This window comes from Sphaerodactylus townsendi, linkage group LG03, assembly GCF_021028975.2.
Source record: "Sphaerodactylus townsendi isolate TG3544 linkage group LG03, MPM_Stown_v2.3, whole genome shotgun sequence".
NCBI classification, from domain to species: Eukaryota; Metazoa; Chordata; class Lepidosauria; order Squamata; family Sphaerodactylidae; genus Sphaerodactylus; species Sphaerodactylus townsendi.
This window is the reverse complement of record NC_059427.1, coordinates 5,645,551-5,672,103: the sequence shown is the minus strand read 5'-3', so window position 1 is coordinate 5,672,103 and position 26,553 is coordinate 5,645,551. Positions and strand designations below refer to the sequence as shown.

At 54.2% G+C, this 26,553-nt stretch overlaps 2 protein-coding genes across 21 annotated transcripts in view; one reads left to right on the top strand and one right to left on the bottom strand.

The window, feature by feature from the left end:
• The window catches only part of LOC125428543 (zinc finger protein 883-like), a 454,328-nt gene that overhangs the window by 385,362 nt on the left and 42,413 nt on the right, over positions 1-26,553 (bottom strand). The window lies entirely within an intron of this gene.
• The window catches only part of LOC125428537 (zinc finger protein 436-like), a 774,209-nt gene that overhangs the window by 728,095 nt on the left and 19,561 nt on the right, over positions 1-26,553 (top strand). For 17 of the 20 annotated variants that reach the window (XM_048488782.1, XM_048488784.1, XM_048488781.1 and 14 more), the window contains 2 exons: positions 17,341-18,326; positions 22,607-22,609. In XM_048488782.1, coding sequence (XP_048344739.1) covers positions 17,341-18,326; positions 22,607-22,609 — 989 coding nt within the window. Of the gene's footprint in view, positions 1-12,564; positions 13,078-13,375; positions 13,491-15,713; positions 15,785-16,017; positions 16,145-16,855; positions 18,327-22,606; positions 22,610-26,553 lie in introns of those variants that run through there. The other 3 variants (XM_048488798.1, XM_048488800.1, XM_048488785.1) reach the window with 3 other exon arrangements.

Here is a 26,553-nt window from a genome sequence, read left to right as displayed (position 1 = left end):
CCCCCCCCCACCCCCCCCCCCCCCCACCCCCCCCCCCCCCCACCCCCCCCCCCCCCCACCCCCCCCCCCCCCCACCCCCCCCCCCCCCCACCCCCCCCCCCCCCCACCCCCCCCCCCCCCCACCCCCCCCCCCCCCCACCCCCCCCCCCCCCCACCCCCCCCCCCCCCCACCCCCCCCCCCCCCCACCCCCCCCCCCCCCCACCCCCCCCCCCCCCCACCCCCCCCCCCCCCCACCCCCCCCCCCCCCCACCCCCCCCCCCCCCCACCCCCCCCCCCCCCCACCCCCCCCCCCCCCCACCCCCCCCCCCCCCCACCCCCCCCCCCCCCCACCCCCCCCCCCCCCCACCCCCCCCCCCCCCCACCCCCCCCCCCCCCCACCCCCCCCCCCCCCCACCCCCCCCCCCCCCCACCCCCCCCCCCCCCCACCCCCCCCCCCCCCCACCCCCCCCCCCCCCCACCCCCCCCCCCCCCCACCCCCCCCCCCCCCCACCCCCCCCCCCCCCCACCCCCCCCCCCCCCCACCCCCCCCCCCCCCCACCCCCCCCCCCCCCCACCCCCCCCCCCCCCCACCCCCCCCCCCCCCCACCCCCCCCCCCCCCCACCCCCCCCCCCCCCCACCCCCCCCCCCCCCCACCCCCCCCCCCCCCCACCCCCCCCCCCCCCCACCCCCCCCCCCCCCCACCCCCCCCCCCCCCCACCCCCCCCCCCCCCCACCCCCCCCCCCCCCCACCCCCCCCCCCCCCCACCCCCCCCCCCCCCCACCCCCCCCCCCCCCCACCCCCCCCCCCCCCCACCCCCCCCCCCCCCCACCCCCCCCCCCCCCCACCCCCCCCCCCCCCCACCCCCCCCCCCCCCCACCCCCCCCCCCCCCCACCCCCCCCCCCCCCCACCCCCCCCCCCCCCCACCCCCCCCCCCCCCCACCCCCCCCCCCCCCCACCCCCCCCCCCCCCCACCCCCCCCCCCCCCCACCCCCCCCCCCCCCCACCCCCCCCCCCCCCCACCCCCCCCCCCCCCCACCCCCCCCCCCCCCCACCCCCCCCCCCCCCCACCCCCCCCCCCCCCCACCCCCCCCCCCCCCCACCCCCCCCCCCCCCCACCCCCCCCCCCCCCCACCCCCCCCCCCCCCCACCCCCCCCCCCCCCCACCCCCCCCCCCCCCCACCCCCCCCCCCCCCCACCCCCCCCCCCCCCCACCCCCCCCCCCCCCCACCCCCCCCCCCCCCCACCCCCCCCCCCCCCCACCCCCCCCCCCCCCCACCCCCCCCCCCCCCCACCCCCCCCCCCCCCCACCCCCCCCCCCCCCCACCCCCCCCCCCCCCCACCCCCCCCCCCCCCCACCCCCCCCCCCCCCCACCCCCCCCCCCCCCCACCCCCCCCCCCCCCCACCCCCCCCCCCCCCCACCCCCCCCCCCCCCCACCCCCCCCCCCCCCCACCCCCCCCCCCCCCCACCCCCCCCCCCCCCCACCCCCCCCCCCCCCCACCCCCCCCCCCCCCCACCCCCCCCCCCCCCCACCCCCCCCCCCCCCCACCCCCCCCCCCCCCCACCCCCCCCCCCCCCCACCCCCCCCCCCCCCCACCCCCCCCCCCCCCCACCCCCCCCCCCCCCCACCCCCCCCCCCCCCCACCCCCCCCCCCCCCCACCCCCCCCCCCCCCCACCCCCCCCCCCCCCCACCCCCCCCCCCCCCCACCCCCCCCCCCCCCCACCCCCCCCCCCCCCCACCCCCCCCCCCCCCCACCCCCCCCCCCCCCCACCCCCCCCCCCCCCCACCCCCCCCCCCCCCCACCCCCCCCCCCCCCCACCCCCCCCCCCCCCCACCCCCCCCCCCCCCCACCCCCCCCCCCCCCCACCCCCCCCCCCCCCCACCCCCCCCCCCCCCCACCCCCCCCCCCCCCCACCCCCCCCCCCCCCCACCCCCCCCCCCCCCCACCCCCCCCCCCCCCCACCCCCCCCCCCCCCCACCCCCCCCCCCCCCCACCCCCCCCCCCCCCCACCCCCCCCCCCCCCCACCCCCCCCCCCCCCCACCCCCCCCCCCCCCCACCCCCCCCCCCCCCCACCCCCCCCCCCCCCCACCCCCCCCCCCCCCCACCCCCCCCCCCCCCCACCCCCCCCCCCCCCCACCCCCCCCCCCCCCCACCCCCCCCCCCCCCCACCCCCCCCCCCCCCCACCCCCCCCCCCCCCCACCCCCCCCCCCCCCCACCCCCCCCCCCCCCCACCCCCCCCCCCCCCCACCCCCCCCCCCCCCCACCCCCCCCCCCCCCCACCCCCCCCCCCCCCCACCCCCCCCCCCCCCCACCCCCCCCCCCCCCCACCCCCCCCCCCCCCCACCCCCCCCCCCCCCCACCCCCCCCCCCCCCCACCCCCCCCCCCCCCCACCCCCCCCCCCCCCCACCCCCCCCCCCCCCCACCCCCCCCCCCCCCCACCCCCCCCCCCCCCCACCCCCCCCCCCCCCCACCCCCCCCCCCCCCCACCCCCCCCCCCCCCCACCCCCCCCCCCCCCCACCCCCCCCCCCCCCCACCCCCCCCCCCCCCCACCCCCCCCCCCCCCCACCCCCCCCCCCCCCCACCCCCCCCCCCCCCCACCCCCCCCCCCCCCCACCCCCCCCCCCCCCCACCCCCCCCCCCCCCCACCCCCCCCCCCCCCCACCCCCCCCCCCCCCCACCCCCCCCCCCCCCCACCCCCCCCCCCCCCCACCCCCCCCCCCCCCCACCCCCCCCCCCCCCCACCCCCCCCCCCCCCCACCCCCCCCCCCCCCCACCCCCCCCCCCCCCCACCCCCCCCCCCCCCCACCCCCCCCCCCCCCCACCCCCCCCCCCCCCCACCCCCCCCCCCCCCCACCCCCCCCCCCCCCCACCCCCCCCCCCCCCCACCCCCCCCCCCCCCCACCCCCCCCCCCCCCCACCCCCCCCCCCCCCCACCCCCCCCCCCCCCCACCCCCCCCCCCCCCCACCCCCCCCCCCCCCCACCCCCCCCCCCCCCCACCCCCCCCCCCCCCCACCCCCCCCCCCCCCCACCCCCCCCCCCCCCCACCCCCCCCCCCCCCCACCCCCCCCCCCCCCCACCCCCCCCCCCCCCCACCCCCCCCCCCCCCCACCCCCCCCCCCCCCCACCCCCCCCCCCCCCCACCCCCCCCCCCCCCCACCCCCCCCCCCCCCCACCCCCCCCCCCCCCCACCCCCCCCCCCCCCCACCCCCCCCCCCCCCCACCCCCCCCCCCCCCCACCCCCCCCCCCCCCCACCCCCCCCCCCCCCCACCCCCCCCCCCCCCCACCCCCCCCCCCCCCCACCCCCCCCCCCCCCCACCCCCCCCCCCCCCCACCCCCCCCCCCCCCCACCCCCCCCCCCCCCCACCCCCCCCCCCCCCCACCCCCCCCCCCCCCCACCCCCCCCCCCCCCCACCCCCCCCCCCCCCCACCCCCCCCCCCCCCCACCCCCCCCCCCCCCCACCCCCCCCCCCCCCCACCCCCCCCCCCCCCCACCCCCCCCCCCCCCCACCCCCCCCCCCCCCCACCCCCCCCCCCCCCCACCCCCCCCCCCCCCCACCCCCCCCCCCCCCCACCCCCCCCCCCCCCCACCCCCCCCCCCCCCCACCCCCCCCCCCCCCCACCCCCCCCCCCCCCCACCCCCCCCCCCCCCCACCCCCCCCCCCCCCCACCCCCCCCCCCCCCCACCCCCCCCCCCCCCCACCCCCCCCCCCCCCCACCCCCCCCCCCCCCCACCCCCCCCCCCCCCCACCCCCCCCCCCCCCCACCCCCCCCCCCCCCCACCCCCCCCCCCCCCCACCCCCCCCCCCCCCCACCCCCCCCCCCCCCCACCCCCCCCCCCCCCCACCCCCCCCCCCCCCCACCCCCCCCCCCCCCCACCCCCCCCCCCCCCCACCCCCCCCCCCCCCCACCCCCCCCCCCCCCCACCCCCCCCCCCCCCCACCCCCCCCCCCCCCCACCCCCCCCCCCCCCCACCCCCCCCCCCCCCCACCCCCCCCCCCCCCCACCCCCCCCCCCCCCCACCCCCCCCCCCCCCCACCCCCCCCCCCCCCCACCCCCCCCCCCCCCCACCCCCCCCCCCCCCCACCCCCCCCCCCCCCCACCCCCCCCCCCCCCCACCCCCCCCCCCCCCCACCCCCCCCCCCCCCCACCCCCCCCCCCCCCCACCCCCCCCCCCCCCCACCCCCCCCCCCCCCCACCCCCCCCCCCCCCCACCCCCCCCCCCCCCCACCCCCCCCCCCCCCCACCCCCCCCCCCCCCCACCCCCCCCCCCCCCCACCCCCCCCCCCCCCCACCCCCCCCCCCCCCCACCCCCCCCCCCCCCCACCCCCCCCCCCCCCCACCCCCCCCCCCCCCCACCCCCCCCCCCCCCCACCCCCCCCCCCCCCCACCCCCCCCCCCCCCCACCCCCCCCCCCCCCCACCCCCCCCCCCCCCCACCCCCCCCCCCCCCCACCCCCCCCCCCCCCCACCCCCCCCCCCCCCCACCCCCCCCCCCCCCCACCCCCCCCCCCCCCCACCCCCCCCCCCCCCCACCCCCCCCCCCCCCCACCCCCCCCCCCCCCCACCCCCCCCCCCCCCCACCCCCCCCCCCCCCCACCCCCCCCCCCCCCCACCCCCCCCCCCCCCCACCCCCCCCCCCCCCCACCCCCCCCCCCCCCCACCCCCCCCCCCCCCCACCCCCCCCCCCCCCCACCCCCCCCCCCCCCCACCCCCCCCCCCCCCCACCCCCCCCCCCCCCCACCCCCCCCCCCCCCCACCCCCCCCCCCCCCCACCCCCCCCCCCCCCCACCCCCCCCCCCCCCCACCCCCCCCCCCCCCCACCCCCCCCCCCCCCCACCCCCCCCCCCCCCCACCCCCCCCCCCCCCCACCCCCCCCCCCCCCCACCCCCCCCCCCCCCCACCCCCCCCCCCCCCCACCCCCCCCCCCCCCCACCCCCCCCCCCCCCCACCCCCCCCCCCCCCCACCCCCCCCCCCCCCCACCCCCCCCCCCCCCCACCCCCCCCCCCCCCCACCCCCCCCCCCCCCCACCCCCCTGCCCCACCACCCCCCCCCCCCACCACCCCCCCCCCCCCCCACCCCCCCCCCCCCCCCCCCCCCCCCCCCCCCCCCCCCCCCCCCCCCCACCCCCCCCCCCCCCCACCCCCACCCCCCCCCCCCCCCCCCCCCCCCCAGCCTCCCCCGCCCCCCGCCCCCCCCCCCCCCCAAGGAAAGCCACTTCCTTCTTTTCCAGAGTGCTGTTGCAGCTCCTTGCAAGTGAGTAAAGGGGGGTCCCCACGGTTGGAGGGAAGTGGATGGGGTGTGGGTGTGGGTGGGAGGTCGGAGCCAGGCCCTGATACTAGAGAGCCGCCCCACTGCAAAGCCGGCTGTGGGTGTGTGGTGCTCTGCCACCTGGCTGGGGGTGGGGGGGGCGTGTGAGATCCAGCCTCCTCCCTTCATTGCAGAAGCCTTGCGAGTGGAGACAGTTGCAAGGTGGGAGACTCTGGAAAAGTCAAGGAAAAGCAGGGAGGAGAGGGGTGTGGGTGGGTGGGTGGGGGGGGGAGGGAAGTGTTTGGAGAATGGCACCCCACCCCACCCCGATTTCTCCAGGACAAGTGCTTGGTTCGAGAGCAGCAGCCTGTAAAAATGTCCAGCAGTCACCCTGGATGGGAGAGGAATAAGGGGTAGGGGTGGGGGTGGGGGTGGCAGTCCTGAGATCTACGCTCCGCCCCCCTCCCATTCAATTCGCGTGCAAAGGAGGCGCATTCAGACGTGGCTGAGACTGCACAGGATGTCCCTTCATTCCGGAGGGCAACCCCCCTCCGCAGAGAGCAAAAGAGCTCCAAGGAGGCGAAAGGAGGGTCTCCCGGAGGAGGGCAGGGATTCCTTGGGCCCCCAAACCTTGCATTTCTCTCCCTGCCCGCCCGCGAGTGCTTGGATTTAAAGGGACAGAGTCCACAGCCCTAGAGCCGCTCTTGGGGAAATTCATTTCCCACTCGTTAGGTTTTTTTTTTCCCGGGCTGGTGGCGGAATGACTGGGTGGGAGGGGCCTCCTGGTCTGAAAGAGGCTTGAGGAGCAGGGGAGAAATGTAGCACCAGCGTCAATTAGGCACAGAAAAAGGAAGGGGGGGGGGGGAAGCGAATGGAAAGAGACGCCCCCTTCTCCCCCACCCAGTTCACACAACCTCATCCTGTGCCTGAAAGAGCCACTTGGTGCAAAAATATATATATATCTGAAGGTCAGGATATTTGGGCAGGAAGCCCCCCACTCCTTCTACTCCCCTCTGCTTCTTGGCAGCCAAGCCCCAGCAGGTCTTTCCTTCCTTCCACCTTAGGATCCCAAGCAGTGCAGTCATGTCCTTACTAGAGTTCTTTGAGGGTGTAAACAGGCCTGTGGATAAGGGGGAACCAGTGGACATTGTCTACTTGGATTTCCAAAAGGCTTTTGACAAAGTTCCTCACCAGAGACTGTTGAGAAAACTCAGCAATGAAGGAATAAGAGGGGAAGTCCTCCTATGGATTAAAAACTGGTTGAGAAACAGGAAGCAAAGAGTGGGTGTAAATGGAAAATTCTCACAATGGAGAGATGTCGGGAGTGGTGTCCCCCAAGGATCCGTTTTGGGACCAGTGCTCTTTAACCTATTCATAAATGACCTGGAAGTAGGGGTGGGTAGCGTGGTGGCCAAGTTTGCAGATGATACCAAATTATGTAGGGTGGTGAGAACCGCAAAGGATTGCGAAGAGCTCCAAGCGGACCTTGATAAATTAGGTGAGTGGGCTAAGAAATGGCAAATGCAGTTCAATGTAGCAAAATGTAAAGTGATGCACATAGGGGCAAAAAATCCAAACTTCACATACACGCTACAGGGGTCAGTGCTATCAGTCACAGACCAGGAAAGGGATTTGGGCGTCTTAGTTGATAGTTCCATGGGAATGTCAACTCAATGCATGGCAGCTGTGAAAAAGGCAAACTCTATGCTGGGGATCATTAGGAAAGGAATTGATATTAAAACTGCAAAGATTGTCATGCCCTTATATAAAGCAGTGGTGCGACCGCACTTGGAGTACTGTGTCCAATTCTGGTCGCCGCATCTCAAGAAGGATATTGAGGAGATAGAAAAAGTGCAGAGAAGGGTAACAAGGATGATTGAGGGACTGGAGCACCTTCCCTATGAGGAGAGGCTGCAGCGTTTGGGACTCTTTAGTTTGGGGAGGAGACGTCTGAGGGGGGATATGATTGAAGTCTATAAAATTATGCATGGGGTAGAAAATGTTGACAGAGAGAAATTTTTCTCTCTTTCTCACAATACTAGAACCAGGGGGCATACACTGAAAATGCTGGGGGGAAGAATTAGAACTAATAAAAGGAAACACTTCTTCACGCAACGTGTGATTGGTGTTTGGAATATGCTGCCACAGGAGGTGGTGATGGCCACTAACCTGGATAGCTTTAAAAGGGGCTTGGACAGATTTATGGAGGAGAAGTCGATTTATGGCTACCAATCTTGATCCTCTTTGACCTGAGATTGCAAATGCCTTCACAGACCAGGTGCTCGGGAGCAACAGCCACAGAAGGCCATTGCTTTCACATCCTGCATGTGAGCTCCCAAAGGCACCTGGTGGGCCACTGCGAGTAGCAGAGAGCTGGACTAGATGGACTCTGGTCTGATCCAGCTGGCTTGTTCTTATGTTCTTATGTCCTTTGCTGTTTGGGACACAGGCAAGAAGGAGCCCCCCTCTTGTTAATTTCTCTTTATAGAAATCCTGGTTCTCTGTTGTGTTCTGCACCCTTAGGTATTTGGTGGGGGGGTGTTTCGGAGATTATGATAATCTTGCAAAATCTCTTCATGGTAATCAGTGCTGGATGGAAAAGAAAAGAGTGAAAGCCTCTATCTGGCAAGACTTGGAGACATCAGTCTCTGGCCTGATTCATACAAGCAGAGGCAGCACCACATTTCTCCTTGAATTGCTAGCTTTCTACATATGGGGAATTTTCTGTGAATCAAATAGACATTTGGAGTTACTAAACTGAGGATTGGAATCTCCCATCTGTCTCTTTGAGCCAGGCAATCTGGATTTGTTGCTATGGACATGATTTGTAATTTGATAATAAACCTGAAGTGATCCAGCGAAAAAAATAGTGAGGATGCATGATCTGGAACTGTTTTTTTTTTTTTTGCCCTGTAATGGCACCACAAAGCATAAGATCCTTATTTTGGAGGTGGGGGGTGGGGTGCCGTCTGTGGATATGGACATAACATGAGAATCTGGCTTTGAACCCATGTCTTTTCACCATGGTAGTGTCACAAAGCAGTGAATGTCAGGGATTTGTGGTGCAGTCTGTGGCTATGAACATGACCTATGATTTGAGGGTGAATTTTGGGTGACATAAGGCAAATATCTTAAGGATCCATGAGGATCTGTGCTTTGGAATTATGTTTTTACACCACAGCAGTATGATGAAGCACTGGATGCCTGATTTTTTTGGTGCTACCTATAAAGACATGATCTATATAACCGCTCTGAGCCCTTTGGGGGTAAAGCGGTCTATCAAATCGAATTAATAATAATAACAGCAACAGCAACAACGGTGGTGGCTTTCTTTTTCTTCAGTGTTAAAATCATATGATTTCATGAACATCCATTTATATTAATCAGATCCAACTTTTACCTAGTCCCTTTTTGTGCCCAACTTTGACTGAGGTGCGGCATTTTTACTTTTTTGTTCCAGTTCCGTTCTGTAGGGTTCCTGAACAGGGTGTGGATTGGGGGGAGGAGCTTTCTAAATATGCAGAATAGTTTGGGAACTGAAAGAAAAGGATCTCCCCACCCCACTCCCCCAAGCCACCCCAGCAGTGGGGCCCAATCATGCTCCTCACCCTCCAGGAGCCACACAAGATGGAAATCTGTTGACCATTATTCATGGGGGAGACAAAGTATAAAGGAGGTGGGGGCATGGAGACAGTGGGCATCCCTGAACCCTAAACCCCCAATGTAGGATAGAATGAGCTTTTTAGGGCTCTGCCCCTTGCTCTCTGAATCAGCTCTGCTGATGGATTTTTTTTTTTTTGGATCTGCCCCTAAAGAGACTGACTCCCTCCTACACACACAGCTAAGATGCTTTGTGGCAAATGGGGCACTCATTGTGGCAAATGAGTCCACTAGGGGAAGAGGTAAATAGTTGGGGCAGTCCCCAAAAGGAAAAAAGGTGCAATACTCCGAGAGTGATTGGAAAGCCTGAAAGTTCAGGTTAGTTACTTCAAAAGGACTCTGGCTTTTAAAATGTTATTATTTGTTTATTTTATTTTATTTCTATTATTAAACTATATGTTATAATTATTCATTGGCTGTTAGTCTGTACAGTGATGTTTGCTGTGAATGTTTGCAATGGATGTTATATGCATCTTCCCAGAGTGACTGGAGGGTCTGAAGTTGCAGGTCACTTACCTCAGAAGGACTCCAACTTTTTAAAGAAAGCTGCACGTTAATATTTGAGGGCTACACTAAACTCCTGAAAAGAAAGAACAGACAACACAACAAGGCAAAGCAAAGCTGCAAATCTATTCATCTTCCGAAACCTGGCTAGATAGAATGTAGAAACCAGGACCGAACTGGTTAGATGTTAATTATCTATATAAAAAAAAACACAAAGTGTCCATTTGTTTCTTATCGTTGCACTCCGAAACTACTGGACCAAATGCTGTGAAATTTTCAGACAATGTTGCTCTCTCATCTGAGCGTGTTTTCACCACCTCACATAACTTACCTGTGCCAGGTAAACCGTCCTTTCCCCCCGAAAACAGCGCCATCACCGTCCTTTCCCCCCAAAACAGTGCCATCACCGTCCTTTCCCCATAAAACAGCGCCATCTGTTGGATGCTGGGCCTGTTCTGAGGTAATATTTCATTCAGGGAGAGGGCCAGGAGTCAGTGAGGGAGTGGAAGGAAGGCAGAAGCTGAGGCAACTCAGGCACGCAGCATTTCTCTAGACTAGAGGTACTGGCCAGACAGAAATGAAATACAAAACCACTCTCAACCTATTATCTAGAAAATAATCACACTTACACATGAAGCCTGTGCCCTCACCTGCAGTCCCTCTCCCTGAATGAAATATTACCTCAGAATGCATAATCCACCCCACCCTGGTGTCTCACGAAGCCTTAGGAATACAAACCTCTTACAGTACGGACTGGCTTTCTTCAGACCATGCTCATCATCACCACTGATGCCACTGTATAAGACTATAAGAAATACAATCATTGCACTGCTAATTATATATTCTAATCCAGGATAACTAACAGACTACGTTGCAAATGAAAAAAAAACTTCCACTAGAGATTTTAACTGCCTGGAGCGCAGCGTCATTGGCGGAATCATAAAAACAGTTCACATATACATAGCCATTGTACATATTTGCGGGTGCCCCCCCCCCCCCAAAAAAACCTAGCCGAATACATTCATTCTTCAGCCTGTGCTTACAATGATTACAGAGAAGAATGCTGCAACAGGTTTTCCCCCTGTATGGCAAGTAATCAGAGAGTCACCAACTATCTTTAAGAGTGCAATGTTAACATTAGCCCAAATAAACTCAAAAATACACACGTTGCACTCTGGCTGTGTCTAATCTTATATATTAAATCTTACATATAATTGAACAACTCAACACTTCTATTTGTATTTACATTTCCTTATTTCTCTGACAAGGTTCTTAAAAATACAGCATAAGTCTTCCAACTCTTATAACTAAACATAAATAATCACTTAGTCCATTCAATTCTCTATTCATACTGGCATACTGAGGAAGACGCACGAAAAACGTTCTATATGCGCAAGACGTTTCCATGTAGAACCTACAGAATTGATACATGGACTATATGGAACTGAAGTTTTGCTTTCTGAATAGAGAATTGAATGGACTAAGTGATTATTTATGTTTAGTTATAAGAGTTGGAAGACTTATGCTGTATTTTTAAGAACCTTGTCAGAGAAATAAGGAAATGTAAATAGAAGTGTTGAGTTGTTCAATTATATATAAGATTTAATATATAAGATTAGACACAGCCAGAGTGCAACGTCAGTAATCAGAGAGTACATTGGTTTTTCTGCAGCATGGTATTTAGTAAAAGCCACAGCAGTCCACACACACTGTATTTTACTGTATTTGTGCTTAACTTTTCCAATAGGGAAATGTTCCCAGTTTCGAATTGGAAGGAGGCCCTGCGAGGTAGGCCACAGGAGCATTCTCCCCACCACGCGCTGCATGGCCTGCTCTCCGTGCCATTTACCTCACACATTACTGGGAACTGTGGGCCTTGGGGACGGAGACACAGAGGTCAGGAAGGCAGACTCTGTTTCCCTTCTCCAGCCGCACATCTCAGTGCAGCCACAGTCACCCACCACTTCTTCACACGATCACATGGCTGGATGTGTGTGACAATTTCACAACACACATGTTCACATTAGGTTTTAGGTAATATTTAGGTAATATTTAGGTTTTAGGTAATATTAGGCAAAGCGATTCTCCTACGCTGTTTGCGCATCATCACCCCATACAGTCCAACACAGTAAACACTCTCACAACTGCCCTCTCACCCTCAGTCCACCAAGCACTTGGACAGATGCTAACTCACAACAGAATACCTGTCTACAGGGACTCCTACTCCCTTCGGAAATTTGGCCAGCCAGATCTGCAAGGCTCCCTTCACAAGAAGCCCCGTTGGCGGACAACCCAACTCATGCGGGGAGAAGGGAGCTGGGCAGGTAGTTCTAATCTGAGATCTCTGAAGTAACGTTGGGTTTGCCCTGACCTTTGAGGAGTGGTTAGATAACGGCTGCTGCCACTGGGCTCTGCCATTGCGTACTCCAAGGTAAATTAGGTCTGAACTGTCAGTGCCAGCCTGTGTTGGACCATCCCTGAATTCTACTAAACAAACTACAAACCATAATACAACATTGTGAATCCAGTGTGCTGTTGAAAAGGGAAAGAGTGGTTCTATTTGACCAGCCCAAAAGGCTATGCCGGGGATCATTGGACCTGCATGGACATCTGTGTGGGTTGTGGACTGTGATGAGGAGGAAATTTGCCACAGCAACATGTGGCCGGGTGTTGCTAGTTGTTTTATATATTTAATTGCAGTTCTGTCTTATTAAAAAGAAAGAAAGAACAAATTTTAAGTTTGTTTATTGTTATTTCCATTAAGTGTCAGAAGTTGGGAGCATACTATCAAAGATGTGAACTTCCTCAGTTCTTTAAGTTTAACAAATTCTTTGATATCCCTCTTTAAATTAAATAGAAGTTACACCTGAATTTAAAATTGAGGGACTAGACATGGTGAAAAACAATTCATCATCTACCACCCCCCAGAAAAGCCCTTCAAAGTAATCATAGGCATGGTAGTAGCATCTTTAAAGAGGCAGATACATTTATCTTTCCTGAGCAAACAAATAGGCATGTGGTAGGTATAAAAGATGGGTTTATAAGGTAGCAAAATGATATTGCAAGTCACAAGAGGCATGTTTTTTTTCTGATCCACTGTGTATCTCCATTCTCTCTTGTTTTCCTAGCTGCCCATTGCTATCTGTCTTTCCTCCACCTGCACCTCCCTGCAGGGAGAGGCCCGTCTTCATAACCAAGTAAGGAAAAACATTTTTTTCACAGTTGGAGGTGACCCAGCTGAAGAGGAAGGAGATGGAAGAGCAGGACCCAGAAGGGCCTAGACCTGGCAAGGGAGGAAGGAAAGGCCCCCATCCAATTCAAGCCAGGAGTGGTGTTGAATTCTGGGAGAGAGTTGTGCCAGAGATCTGGGATCAGGAGCCCCTGAACTCAGAAGTACTTTGCCAACTCTTCCGGCAGTTCCACTACCATGAGATCAATGGACCCCGAGAGGTTTGCAGCCAGCTGCATGGACTTTGCAACCGCTGGCTGAAGCCAGAGAGGCACTCCAAGAAGCAGATCCTGGACTTGGTGGTCCTGGAGCAGTTCCTGACCATCCTGCCCAAGGAAATGCAGTTCTGGGTCAGAGGATGTGGGCCGGAGACCAGTTCTCAAGCAGTGGCTCTGGTTGAAGGTTTCCTCCTGAGTCAGGCAGAGGAGAAGAGGCAGGCGGAACAGGTGAGGGCTTTTCTTTCCAGGTATGTCCAATTCAGACAACAATATCTGACCTTTTCCTAAAGCTTCTTTGACCAATATTTGTCCAAGTGTTAATTATCCAAATGTGAGCTTTAACAAACTGCTTCAGTAGCCACGACTTCTAGGGAAATTCTTATTCCCTCCAAATAATTTGCCACTGTTGAAGGCAAACCCTACCAGGGCTGCTGATAGAAAAGTGCAGAATCTGTAAGTGGGGCAGGATCCATTCCTTAGTGTCTTCCATTCCATCTTTTCCCTGTTTCCTTCCCTGCTGTTTCAGATGCGGGATCAATTTGTGAAGATGAGAACTGAGTTCTCTGAGATAGAAAGAGGTTCGTTGGAGGACGGGCAGCATTTCAAGTCCCAGGAGCATGTCCAAGATGACCTCTCATGTGGTAAGAATTCATTGCACCTGAATGGGGTTAGGGAACCCAGTGAATTTGATGGGTAGAGTTCTGGTCAGATAAAACTGGAAATGTTTCTTCACCCAACTTGTGACACTCAATCTCACGTTCTGATACCAAAGTGAGCCAAATATTTGGATGCTTAAATTGTGTGATTGGATTTGTGAACATGCACATCACATTTTTCCAGCAATTCGGAAAGGACCCTATGTTTGCAGCAAGATCTGAAACCTAAAAAGAATATATTGGTTAGCTAAAAACCCCTAAAGTGATAAAAAGGATCACCTGTAGGTATAAGCGCCTGAGTCCCTCAGTGCTGTTCCTTGGCAACCTCAGCCTTCCAAGGTTTGGCTCAGTCGGTAAAAACAAGGGGAAGAGCCATTTTCAAGGTTATTTTACCTTGTGAGGGAGGATTCTATGGGAATGGGGGAAGGGTCCTTTATAGACCTTTCTTGGCCTTTGAAGAACTCTAGATTGGGAACTTCCTGGAGGTTTTGCAGTTGATACAACAAATAAATAATTTGCACAAGAAATGCCTAGCAGTACAAAGACTGAATAATATAATGGTTTACTTGGTTAACAATGTGAACCACATCTACTATGGAGCTATGATGCCTCTCATGACCCTAAACCATATGTGTTCAAGTACGGGTCATCAACCAATCAACATTCATATCAAGTGCACAAGATTCTAAACTGAAAACCCACTAATGAGCTACCAGAATCTAGTGTAATCTGGCTTTGAAGTAATCTTTGGAGGCTTGTGTAATTGTGGTATTTCAACGGCGCATTTTGCATCCAGAGATTAGCGATGCAGAGATGTGGTCCTATTTGAACTGTATGAACAATTTAATAAGAAACAAAACTATTGAACTGTGAAAATACAATGATTACATGAGCCTCCAAAGCAGTGATTCCCAACTGGGGGTCCGCAGTACTCTGGGGTGCTGTGAGCACATCCCAGGGGTACCGCAACAATGCTACCAGCCCCCTCCCTTTGCGGTGTGTCCCGCTGGCACCACCAAGGATGTGGAGCTGGCCCAGGGGCCAGGGCCTGCTGCAAGGACAGCAGCCACTCCTCCCCCCCCTCCCCGGTGCTTCCCTTCACCCTGGGAGGGGAAGGTGGGGGTGGGGTGGCAGGGACATACCCACCCGTAGAGTACCGTGAGATATGAAGAGCGAGGTCAAGGGTACTGCGACGTCGAAAAGGTTGGGAAACACTGCTGCACAGATTATTTCAAAGCCAGATTACATTGGATTCTAGTTGTTCATTAGTGGGTTTTCAGTTTAATCTGGAGGATCTTGTGTACTTGATATGAATGTTGATTGGTGACTCATACTTGAACACTATGGTCTAGGGACATGAAAAGCATCATAGCCCCATAGTAGATCATAGAATCATAGAGTTGGAAGAGACCCCAAGGGCCATCAAGTCCAACCCTCTGCAATTCAGGAACAAGATGTATTTCACTATTAAACTGTTACATCATTCAGTCTTTGTACTGCCAGCCATTTCTTGTGCAAATTATTTGTTTGTGGTATTGACCCCCTCTTTGTATTTGCACAACCCCCTATTTGTGCACAATATGGTTTTGTGATTGAGACTGAGGGCAGAGTTTGCAGAGGCCTCATCTGAATACAATATCATATATTCCACTCTACAAAGCAGCCATTCTCTCCAGGGGGACAGATCACTGTCATCTGCAGTTTAGTTGTAATTCCAGCGGATCAACATCTCTCACCTGGAGATTGGCAACGCTAGGTCTGGCAGCAACCTCTAGATGACTTGATACCACCAAACTTGCATGACTCAACTAAGCAATTTCATTTTCACCTCTCTCTTTTTCTTGTACCAGCCTGGACTCAAGGACATGTGCAAGGACCCAGTAAGTGGCAGAATAGCATGCCTGGGCTTTTGGTCCAGTGCAGCAGAGGTGTTCTTACGTTTTGGAGCTCCAGAGTTCACAGGACAAGTTTCAACTATCAGAGAACTTTGGAACATGTCAGACATTTATAACCCTCCAAGGCTGATTGTTCATAGCACTTCTCTTCCACCTCTCCCACAACATACTACAAAATGCTACAATTCTTTTTGAGGGTGCACAGAGCAAGGTTTCACAGTCCTGGAAACAGGGGTGCATGAATCGTCATGCAAGCAAACAGAACTGCAAGTGTAGGCTATTAACTTCTTTTCCATTCTTCTCTCCCTTGCAGGCAGAGAAGAGTCAGTGTTGATCTATTTTCTTTGCCAAGGTGTGGAAACAGCAGCTGCACTTCCAGTCCAGGTAGGGGAGACAAGAGTGGAGATAAGTGTGGAAGAAGTGGGGCAGCCTGGGTCCTCCCTCCTTTCTCAGAGGGCTTTTCTCCTGCAGTTCGTGCTGAGCGGCCCGGGCAAGAAGCTCTGAATGCCACTCCTTATACACATACCCAGCTCTCTCCTCCCAGGATGCCCCCTTCTACAGTGCAGTCTGCCTGGTAGGATCTCTGATGAGGGGCTCATCCATGCTTTCTCTTTCAGCCTCCAGTGTCCTTTGAAGAGGTGGCCATGTGCTTCACTGAGGCAGAGTGGGCTTTGCTGGATCCAGACCAAAGAGCTCTCTATATGGAAGTCATGCTGGAGAACTACAAGAGTGTGACCTCTCTGGGTAAGGATTTGTCATAGGCTGCAAAGGACCAAATTGATGCCTTTGATATGATACATGACTCAACATCTTTTTCCCCCCATTTAAAAAATTGCATTAATAACAGTAAGTAAGAAAAAAGAGAACAAACAGATCTGGGCTTAATTACAGTTCTAAACATTAAGACAACCAGAAAGGTGATAAATATAAAGTTCTATAAAATCATAAAACATTCAACAGTACTTACTGTTTTTAAAAAAACTTTTAACAAATAAATTGTTACCATTATCAATTTCTATTTTCTTTTTTGTTTTATAAAACATAAATCAAATTATAATCTTCTAATTTTAATTTAATCATTCATTCATTTTATCCTCCTGAACCACTTTTGAATTCAATTTTCAACATAGTCTAGAAAAATTTATAATTGAAATAGATATCCATCTCCTTTCACTGTTCTTATTTTTAAAATATTATGAATAATACATTTTCCATTTTGGAGACCCTCAGTCAGAAATCAGCCCTTACTTCTCTTGACTCAGGTGCAGACTGTGTAAACTCTTGGAATCCAAACCAAGCCTTTCTTTAAAAACAAGCTTTCATGTCCCTTTAGAGTAACTATTCCTTCTATGCACAGCAAGAAAAAGTTACTGAAATGTTTTCTGTGTGATATTTAAGGGAAGATCAGACTTCCTTGTGTGGGTGCTAACAGGATCTCTCTTTTTATTCCATTAGGTGATGAGCAAGGGAATGAATTAGTTGTGGAAGTGCATCAGCTGTTGTCAGATAAAATCAAGAATAAAGATTTGAACGGCAACATCAGGAATCAAGAGAGAGTAAAGAGGCAGAAAGGAAGTCACATTATTGAGAAGAGGGATAAACCCATTCCTGGCCAAGGGCAGGATTTCCATGAAGTAATCCACATGATGGAGGAAGTACATAGATGCTGGGAATGTGGAATGAGCTTCTCAGATCCAACCCAATATAATATCCATTTGCAAGTACACAGTGGAAAGAAGTGCAGAAAGAGCTTCCTTTGCAGATCAGAGCTCCTAAGGCATCAAAGAACACATGCAGAAGAAAAATCTAATAGCTGCTCAAACTGTGGCAAGAGTGGGTCACATAAATGTGACCTTGAACACCAAAGAATTTCTTTAGGGGAGAAGCCACTAATCTGCTTAGATAGCAGAATGATCATCGCTGATGGAAGAAAGCACAACATAATGAAGGCACACAAATGCTTTCAGTGTGTAAAGTACTTCAAATACAGATCACAGCTCCTTTTGCACCAAAGAACCCACACAGGGGAGAAACCTTTTGAATGCTCACAGTGTGGAAATAGATTCAGCCGGTATTCCCATGTTCAACAGCACCAAAGGACCCACACAGGGGAGAAACCTTTTGAATGTGCAGAATGTGGAAAGAGATTCAGTCACATTTATAGTCTTCAAGAGCACCTAAGAATCCACACAGGGGAAAAGCCTTTTGAATGCTCAGAGTGTGGAAAGCGATTCAGTCAGAGCAGAAGCCTTCAACAGCACCAAAGAACCCACACAGGGGAGAAACCTTTTGAATGCACAGAATGTGGAAAGAGATTCAGTCAGAGGAGTAGTCTTCAAAAGCATCAAAGGACCCACACGGGGGTGAAACCTTTTGAATGTTCTGAGTGTGGAAAGAGGTTCAGTCAGATTGGCCATCTTCAAGTACATCAAAGAGCTCACACAGGAGAGAAACCATTCGAATGCTCAGAGTGTGGAAAGGGATTCAGTCGGAGTAGCAGTCTTCAAAGGCATCAAACAGGCCACACAGGGGAGAGACCGTTTGAATGCTCAGAGTGTGGAAAGAGATTCAGGCAGAGTAGCAATCTTCAGCAGCATCAAAGAACCCACACCGGGGAGAAACCTTTTGAATGCTTAGAGTGCCGAAAGAAATTCAGTCTGAGTAGCAGCCTTCAAAAACATCAAAGGACCCACACGGGGGAGAAACCTTTTGGATGTTCAGAGTGTGGAAAGAGATTCCGTTACAGCGGACATCTTCACACACACAAAAGAATCCACACAGGAGAGAAACCTTTCAAATGCTCAGAATGTAGAAAGAGGTTCAGTGATAGTAGCAGTCTTCAAAAACATCGAAGGACCCACACAGGGGAGAAACCTTTTGAATGCTCAGAGTGTGGAAAGAGATTCAGTCGGAGTGGCCATCTTCAGTCACATCAAAAAACCACACATAGAATAAACCTTTGAAAAGCTTGGAGTGTGGAAAGAGATTCAGTCAGAGATGCAGTTTTGAATGGCATCTAAAAACCAACACAAAAGAGAAACCTTTAAATTCTCAGTGTAAGGACTCTTGAAAGCACTTTTTTATCAGTTTGAAAGCATGCATTTTCCTCCCATGTCATGAGTACATTCCATCATGGAGGCAGGACATCACTTTTACATATTTTTACACACACACACACACAGAGCTGCAAGGCATGCATGCAACCATATTTCTACTTTAAGGATTATTTCGTCAGAGCAAAATGAGACCATTTCCAGTTAACGAACAATCACCTCTGAGCCCTCAAAGCAGCTCAACATCCAGTCAAGTCAGGCGCTTTTTCCCACAGCCCAGGCTTGTACTTTGGGGCAATGTCTTCAAGAGCAGGGGAATGGGAGAACTTCTGCTGGGTGCTGGCATCGTCTTTGGGGAGTTGGAGATGGCAGGTGGGGGAAGGGGCTTTTGCTGGGACCTGCAGGATGGGAGTGGTGGATTGGGGAGCTTCTGGCGTGCCCTGCAGTGCATTGGCAACTTACCACCGATGCCCTACAGGACTTGGCTTTGTCTGGGGAGGGGTGCGAGTTTGGGAATAGTGGTTTCTGTTGTCCCTGTGGAGTGGGAGACATCAAGCAGGGGTTTGGGAGAGCTTGACTTTATCTTTGGGGGGGGGGAGATGGCGGACAGGGGAATGGGGAACATGGGATAATGATCAGGCAAAGGGGAAAGGGCTGGAGGAGATTGGGGGAAGGCGAGCAGGAGACTGCTTTGAACAAGAGCCCATGACTCACTTGGGCATCCATTGGTTGGAAGTGAATTATCAACTCATGTTCCATTCCTTAGGCAAGTTTGATACCACATCATCTATTACTGACCAATCTCCTAGACAGGGCATTATTCAATCAACAGAGGATTGGAAACAGAGAGTTGGGAGGAACCTTGGAGGACTTCTAGTCCAGCCCTTAGGTCAGTGCAGGAATAGGCAGCCTTCAAAGCATACTCAGGAGGGCACACAGCCAGACTCTGGCAAGAGATAGCTGAGCTTCCCCGTGGCTCCCACGTTAGCTTTCCAGTTGTACCTCACAACAACATGCCAAGAACAACTTGTGGACAGTGAAGAACTGGATCCATGGAATGTGAAGCCTGATTTACTTCCATGCACATCAAGTGGGGCAGGAATACCTCTTCCGCAAACCAAATCAGCCACATATCCCACAGCAAGGTTTTCTCTGTAGAGGGAGCAGCACAACCAATGCATGCTGTGTGTGACTCAAGCCAGTGAGCCCAGCCAGAAGCTTTTCTGTATACTAAAGGCAATGTTATGGAGTAGAATGTGGTATGTCTATACCTCAGGAAGATTCCTTAGAGGAAGTAAATTCCTCTAAGATTCCTTAGAGTTGGCACTATTGCCAACTCTGGATGGTTAAATTTCTGGAGATTAAGGCAAGGAGCCTGGAGAGAATGAGGTTTGGGGAGGGACCACAGAGGCGTATAATACCAAATATTCTACCCTGTGCATGAGCCACTTTCTCCCTGGTTCCGTAGTCTGGAGATTATTCCGGAGCTCCAGACTCAGCCTTGAGTTTGGTAATTGTCAAATAAGCAGAGAAGGAAAAATGGGCCAAAGCCCCTCTTTCTTTTCCTTTCCCCCCCCATAACATTATTAGAATGTTAAAAAGATGAAGAGGTTTTTATACAAATATATAACAAAAACTTTTACCATGTTTAGTTACAATACCACATGTATATCTAACTTTTAATCTCTCGTTTTATACAACAAAATTAAAAGACTTCCTTGCTATATCCCCTCTTTCTTTTCCAGTGGTCTACTCTTACTCCCAAGTTGTGACACTGGAATGACACATGCAAGGTGAATGCTCCACTAACACAATCTTGCTGAAAAGGCAATGAGCCCATACTTTCAGCATTCCTGATAACTTCATAAAAGCTCATTCTTCAGCTCTCATTTTTTTCTGGCTTGAATGGGTAATAGATGCCTAGGACACACAAATGCTTGGGTCAGGAGGTCAAGGGAAGGGCGAGCCTGTGGCTCAGGAATCAAGCACTGGCTTCCCATGTGGAAGATAACAGATTGTTTTAGTCAGTTTTAGCACCTGTATTTTTAATACATTAAAGCACACAGTAGGTAATGTTGGAAGTTTTACTTCTTTCCAGTAATTCAAAGTGTGTCTTACCAGTACTTTAAACAACTGTGCTTTAATGTATTGTCGAAGGTTTTCACGGCCGGAATCACTGGGGTACTGTCTGGTTTCCGGGCTGTATGGCCGTGTTCTAGCAGCATTCTCTCCTGACGTTTCGCCTGCATCTGTGGCTGGCATCTATCAGATCCTCAGATCCTTCAAATACTGAAGGGATGGGTTTCGTTGGTGTGATCCTGGCAGCGTTTCCAGAATCCTACTGGACAGATTCAGGGGAGAAGGGGTGGTCTTAAACGATACCAAGCTCTTCCTAACACTCATGCAAAGACCCTTGAAATGAGCCCTGAGTGGACCAGGCATCAAACTATAGCTTTCCAATGTTTCAGCTTCATTTCCACCAGCCTCCAAATCAGACCTTCTTTGGTTGGGTGGAACTTTCCCATTTCCAGGAGGGAAAACTTCTCATGGGCAGAAAGAGACCTCTGCTGCCAGCTTCCCTCCTCCTTCAGGGCTCTAAGAGCCAGGAATCAGATGGGGCTGGATTCTGCTTGGGGGGAGGCTTCTGGTGGGGTGAGGTAAGCAGGCAAGGCAGAATTTCCTACTTCCAGAAGTTATTCAATGCTTGGGGCGGGAGTCTTCCCCTTCCCTGAATATTTCTTGTCCTCACCTGCCCTTTTCTCTTCTCCTCCTAGTCCACCTCACCCCACCCATTTTCCTCTCCAAAGCAAATACAAAGTCTTTTTGTAGAGAGAAGGGAGGGAAAGTAAAACAGGGTGGGGAGGTGCTTGCGTTGCATCCCCAAAGGAGGAGCAACACTTCTCTTCAGCTCGTGCCCCCCACCCCCACCCCGCTCCAGGAAACAGAGAGTTGGAAATCCTACAGGGGCTACCCGGTGGGGGGGCCACTTCCTTCTAGTGGCCAGTGTGGTCTCAGCAGCTCCTTCCACACGAGTAAAGGGGGATCCCAGGGCTGGTTATGGAGGATGGGAGACTGGGAATTCTGGAGTGAGTGGGTGGTCAGAGGCTGACCTTGTGGGACAAATTATACTGTCTGTATTTTAGATTGTAAGGCAGAAAAGCCAGATAACAATGTTTAGATTGTAAGGCAGAAAGCCTGAGGTCAAAGGCCAGCGTTGGCAGCTGAGCAATGCTGCTACAGAGTATATGCAACCAATGTCTGGTGTTTATCAGGCTGAGACAGATAAGTTGAGTCTTTGAAAAGACTCTGTGTTCTTTCTTTATTCAGACAAATCATCTGCCTTGTTAGAAACTCATGGAGTAACCAATCAGTATTAGCCACAGTTTCTAGATGGTAGAGAAAATGTATAAAGGAATGTTTTTGTGGGTTTTTTTCTCTGAGACACGTGCTTATTTTATGTCTCTCCACTTTATTTCAATAAAATGTTACTAAATGGGATCAATTGTGTTGAAATAGATTTATTTATATAACAATCTGGCATCGTCGGCAGGATTCTGGTTGTCACTGGGATTTGGAACTCAGCAACAGGTGCTCCTTAAGGGTGCACCTCAGTTGATGGTATCTAGCTGACCTGCGGGGCTAGCCTTAGGCTGAGTTAGGTCCAGCTCTGTGGCATCCCGAATCTCTAAATGTATTGGTCTCATGGAGTGAAGAAGGTGAGGCAGTTGGCTGTCATCAGATGTGTCATGGTGAGTCATAGGGAATGAAAAAGGTAAACTGGTTTCCCAGGGAGGAATGGAAATTCCGGACTGCAGTCCTCTAGGTATTGGTTCCCAGGAATTGGAAAAGGGGGGATATCCCTTATGGTAGCACTCCAGAGGAAATGGGATGACTTTGTATGATGGATTGACTGACATACAAACTCCAGGGAAAAATTAACTGGCCAGAAATTGGATCCTTTGACTGGGCAGACTCTGCCCAAGAATTTTTCATTGGAAGTCTGCTTTCGTTTTCAATAAAGTTTCTTGTATGTCTGTGTTTAGGAGTGTGCTTGAATGTGTACATGAGATTTGGTTTTTGTGATACCCCAGACCACTTTAAATGTTAGGCACCCTTTTGTCTCTGGCTGGTGAGACCTGGTGAAGGGTGGGAGAGTGTGCATCTCTGCTCCAGGAAAATGCTATAGTGCAGGGCAGTTTCAACCAGCTGTAGAGGATCTGGCTGCTCTTAACGGGGTGAATGAGTTTGGCCGCAGTGTAACGGGAAGGTCTATGGAGGTGATGCGCAGAGCACTGTTTTACTATACTCTTTCAGGCAGCATACAGGAACAGACTCAGGCCGTTACTAGTTCTTGTGACTGCACTCCAAAAGCAGAGCATGGATTGCAGAGCATGCCTGCTGAGAGGGGCTGCTCTTTTCTTTTATTATACCAGTATCTTGGGCCTTCTGGCTGCCACTGCTTTAAGTATGGGTGCAAAGTAAGGAAAGTGACCAACTCATCCCAGTGGGGACACCTCTAGCCTGCATTTTCCACAACAAAAAATTTGGTTAGGCTGTCTGAGGTAACTGGAAAAAGATTGATTGAACTTGGTACTTCACAATGGATGTCTTATGATCTTATTGATGTCAAGGGTGTGTGTGTGATGATTTGGGAAATATGACACGGCCAAAATATTGCTCCTATTAGAGTAAAATGATACAGAAGTGAATGATTTCGGTGACTTTTGGAGAGGTTACCAAGAGGTTCTACCTGATCAGGATGACAAGAGGGGGGAGCGAGCGAGGCCAGCAGAATTTGCCCCAGTGCTGCCATCAGCTCCCCTGGTTCCTGGTCCGTCCCTAGAGCAACAACCAGCCCTGTGGGCACAAGCTCTGGTTCCAGGAGCTGGGGTGCCCCCCCCCCCCATGCAGCAGCAGTCGCTGCCACCCTTGCATGTACCTCAGCCAATGTCAGGGTATGTGTGTGACCAGGCAGCTAACTTGGCACTTGCTGGCACACCATCCTCTTCCTCTGGGGTTGTCCAGAACAGTGTAGAAGAATGAGAAAATGCTGATATGCCTCATCAGGAAACAAGATTTAGAAATAAAACAGCTAGGAGAAAAAGCCTCTGAACATGTGCAGAGTTCATAACTCAGGACTCCAAATATTCCTTTAAGTAGGAAATAATTGGCTCCTGCAAAGACAAGCTTCAGAAATATAACAAAGCAGGAACAGGGTAGTTGTTCCAAAGAAGCTCAAAAGAACTCCAACTCAAGGTTTTTGCAAAATGCAGCTGTGTACTCAGTTTCCAAGGAGCCAAGAATTGTCTAGAACCAGGAATCAGTATTTTAATTATTCTTATTGTAGCTGAAGGAAAGAAGGAAAAACTGGGACACATATTTGCACTTCTTAAAATCTGAACTCTCAGACTTGAACTCAAAAATAGAGCCTCCAGTGGCAGAGGCAGAACTTCTTGGAAAATCCAAGGCAGCCTTTGTTTCCAAATGGCCTTAAAAGAGAAAACTCTAACAAAACCAATATTGAGCCACACTTATAGATACCAAGAGATTGCAAGCTCACCCACCTGATGACCTAAGATTTTGCACAGATAACGGGACGAAGGATTTACCCTTTTCCCCCCCAACTGAAGTGAGAAGAGCAATGCTCCAGAAGCCTCACTTCTTTGGACACAAAGGGGGGGGGCAGGGAGGAAAACCTACCTCAAACATTTTCCCCCCTTATGGGGAAATCCACCTCAAAAAATTTTTCTTATATATTGTGTCTTTGTTATATTATGGACAACTGTTAAAGGTAGAAAAATTCTTATGATGCTTTGTATTATATTCATTATATTGTATTATATCAGTGGTTCTCAACCTTCCTAATGCCGTGACCCTTTAATACAGTTCCTCATGTTGTGGTGACCCCCAACCCTAACATATATCCATTTTACAGATGGAGAACACTGATGCAGAGAGGCGACCCCTGTGAAAGGGTCATTCGACCCCCAAAGGGGTTGCGACCCACTCATCCCACGTGGTTTGCTTAGGATAAAAATGAATTAATTAAATTGGATTCTGTACTGAGGGTGCTTGGCCCTATGAGACTGCAGCTCATATCGCTAATCCTTGGTACCACTGTGTCTATGGCTTTACTTACTCATATATGTATTTTCTTTTTCTTAATTGTTTTTGTTACCAAATACTTTGTTACCAAAGTCTCAATTGTTTGTTTTTATTACCAAATACTGAATTCCAATTGAAATAAGTTCCTCATCTAGCCCCTTACCCAAAGAATCAAAGATGTAACACGACAGTCTGATCTGGCAAGATATTCAGATTTTCCTCTATGCTATACACAGAAATATATCACTGCCCCTGATCCTTATTTAACTTATCTGGATAACAAAGATCTAAGGAGAGCTTTTACTCTTGCAAGAAGTGCACATTTACCTTCTGCTGTCTTAGAAGGGAAATATCAAAAGATACCTTACGCTGCAAGGTTATGTTCTTGCTCTCTGAAGTCTGTAGAAACTATAGAGCATATGTTATTAAAGTGTCCCCTTTATGAGGAGGCAAGGAAAAAATGCCTGTCACATCTACTACACAAAATGACATATTGTTCTGATAAAGTTTGTTGTGAAAAACTATTACAAGATAAGGAGAATATTACTAAATGGGTAGCAAAATTCTGTCTATTCATTATGAAAAAGAAAAAATTATCTGAACATGGTATCCCCCTTAGATATTTTATTTTGTTTAGTATTCTTATGCTGTGTGGTGTGTTTACAAAGTATAAAGATATATAGATGGATAGTGCTGGAATACGGGAGAGAGATCTGCATTCTTGTTTTGTTGTAGATATTTTGGAGTTTTGTAATATATCTGGTCATTGACTGTAAATAAAGTCTTCTTCTTCATCTAGCCCCTTTATGTTGGGGAGGAACTGATGGATCAAGGGGAATGAGATTTGGGGAGAAAGCTCCCCACTTTTCCTGCCCCCCTCTGGTTCTTGGCAGCTTGATCCCAGCAGGCCTTTCTTTCCTTTTACTTCAGGTTCCCAAGCAATGGAGCCCTATCTGTTGCTCTTTGAGACACTGAACAGATAGTGCCCCCCCCCCCCCCCCCGCGCTCCAATCCCCCTGCTCTTTCTCCCTGTAGAAATCCTGGTCTGATGCTTTTCTGCTGCCCTGGATGTGCACCTTGGGGGTGTTCTCCAGGCTCCCTGAGATGTTGAACCAGAGTTGCAGGATCTGTTCAAGCTGGATGCTAGATGGAAGCAGAGAGCAAAGGCACACCAACGAGTCACCAGTTTCTGACCTGATTCACATAGAGACAGTGGACTCAATCTTTCTCCTTGCAATTCTAGCTTTCTAAGTGTGGGGATTTCCCTATGAATCAAATAAACATTTGGAGTTCGCATGTTCAAGTTTGGCACCTCCCACCTGTCCCCTTGAGCCAATCTAGTTTTAGCTCTTGATTTTGTGGCTATGGACATGATATATAATTTGATAGTAAATCTGAAGTGATCCAGCAAAGAAATGGTAAGGATCCATGGTTTGGAATTCTCATTTTGCACTGCAGTGGCACCACAAAGCAGTGATTTTTGTGGTGCGGTCTGTGGTTATAGACATGACCTGTGATTTGATAATGCACTTAGGGTGACAATCAGAGGTGGGATCCAGCAGGTTCTCACCAGTTCCCGAGAGTGGGTTACTAATTAATTGTGTGTGCCGAGAGGGGGTTACTAATCTGCTTTTCCGTTAGAAATTCCATTAGGTCCAAACATCACAAAGTCCTGTTGTTTCTGTGTGGCAGGTTAGCGAAGGCAGAAAACGGGATAATTCTCCCTGTTGGGCTGTTTTAAAAACATGTTTTAGAAATATGGTCAAGTTCCTTGTTTAAGGAAAGTATCCTTCTTTTGATTTCTAGAAACAAAATTAAGTATTTGAAAGTATGAAGTATTTGCAAGTATGAAGTATTTGACAGGCAGTCAATTAGAGGAGAAGTCGTTGTTTCTGTTGGCAGTAGACGATAGGACTTGCTATAATGAGTTTAAATTATGGACAGAAAGATACCAGCTGGAAATTAGGGACTTTTTTTTTTACAGTAAGTGTTTTT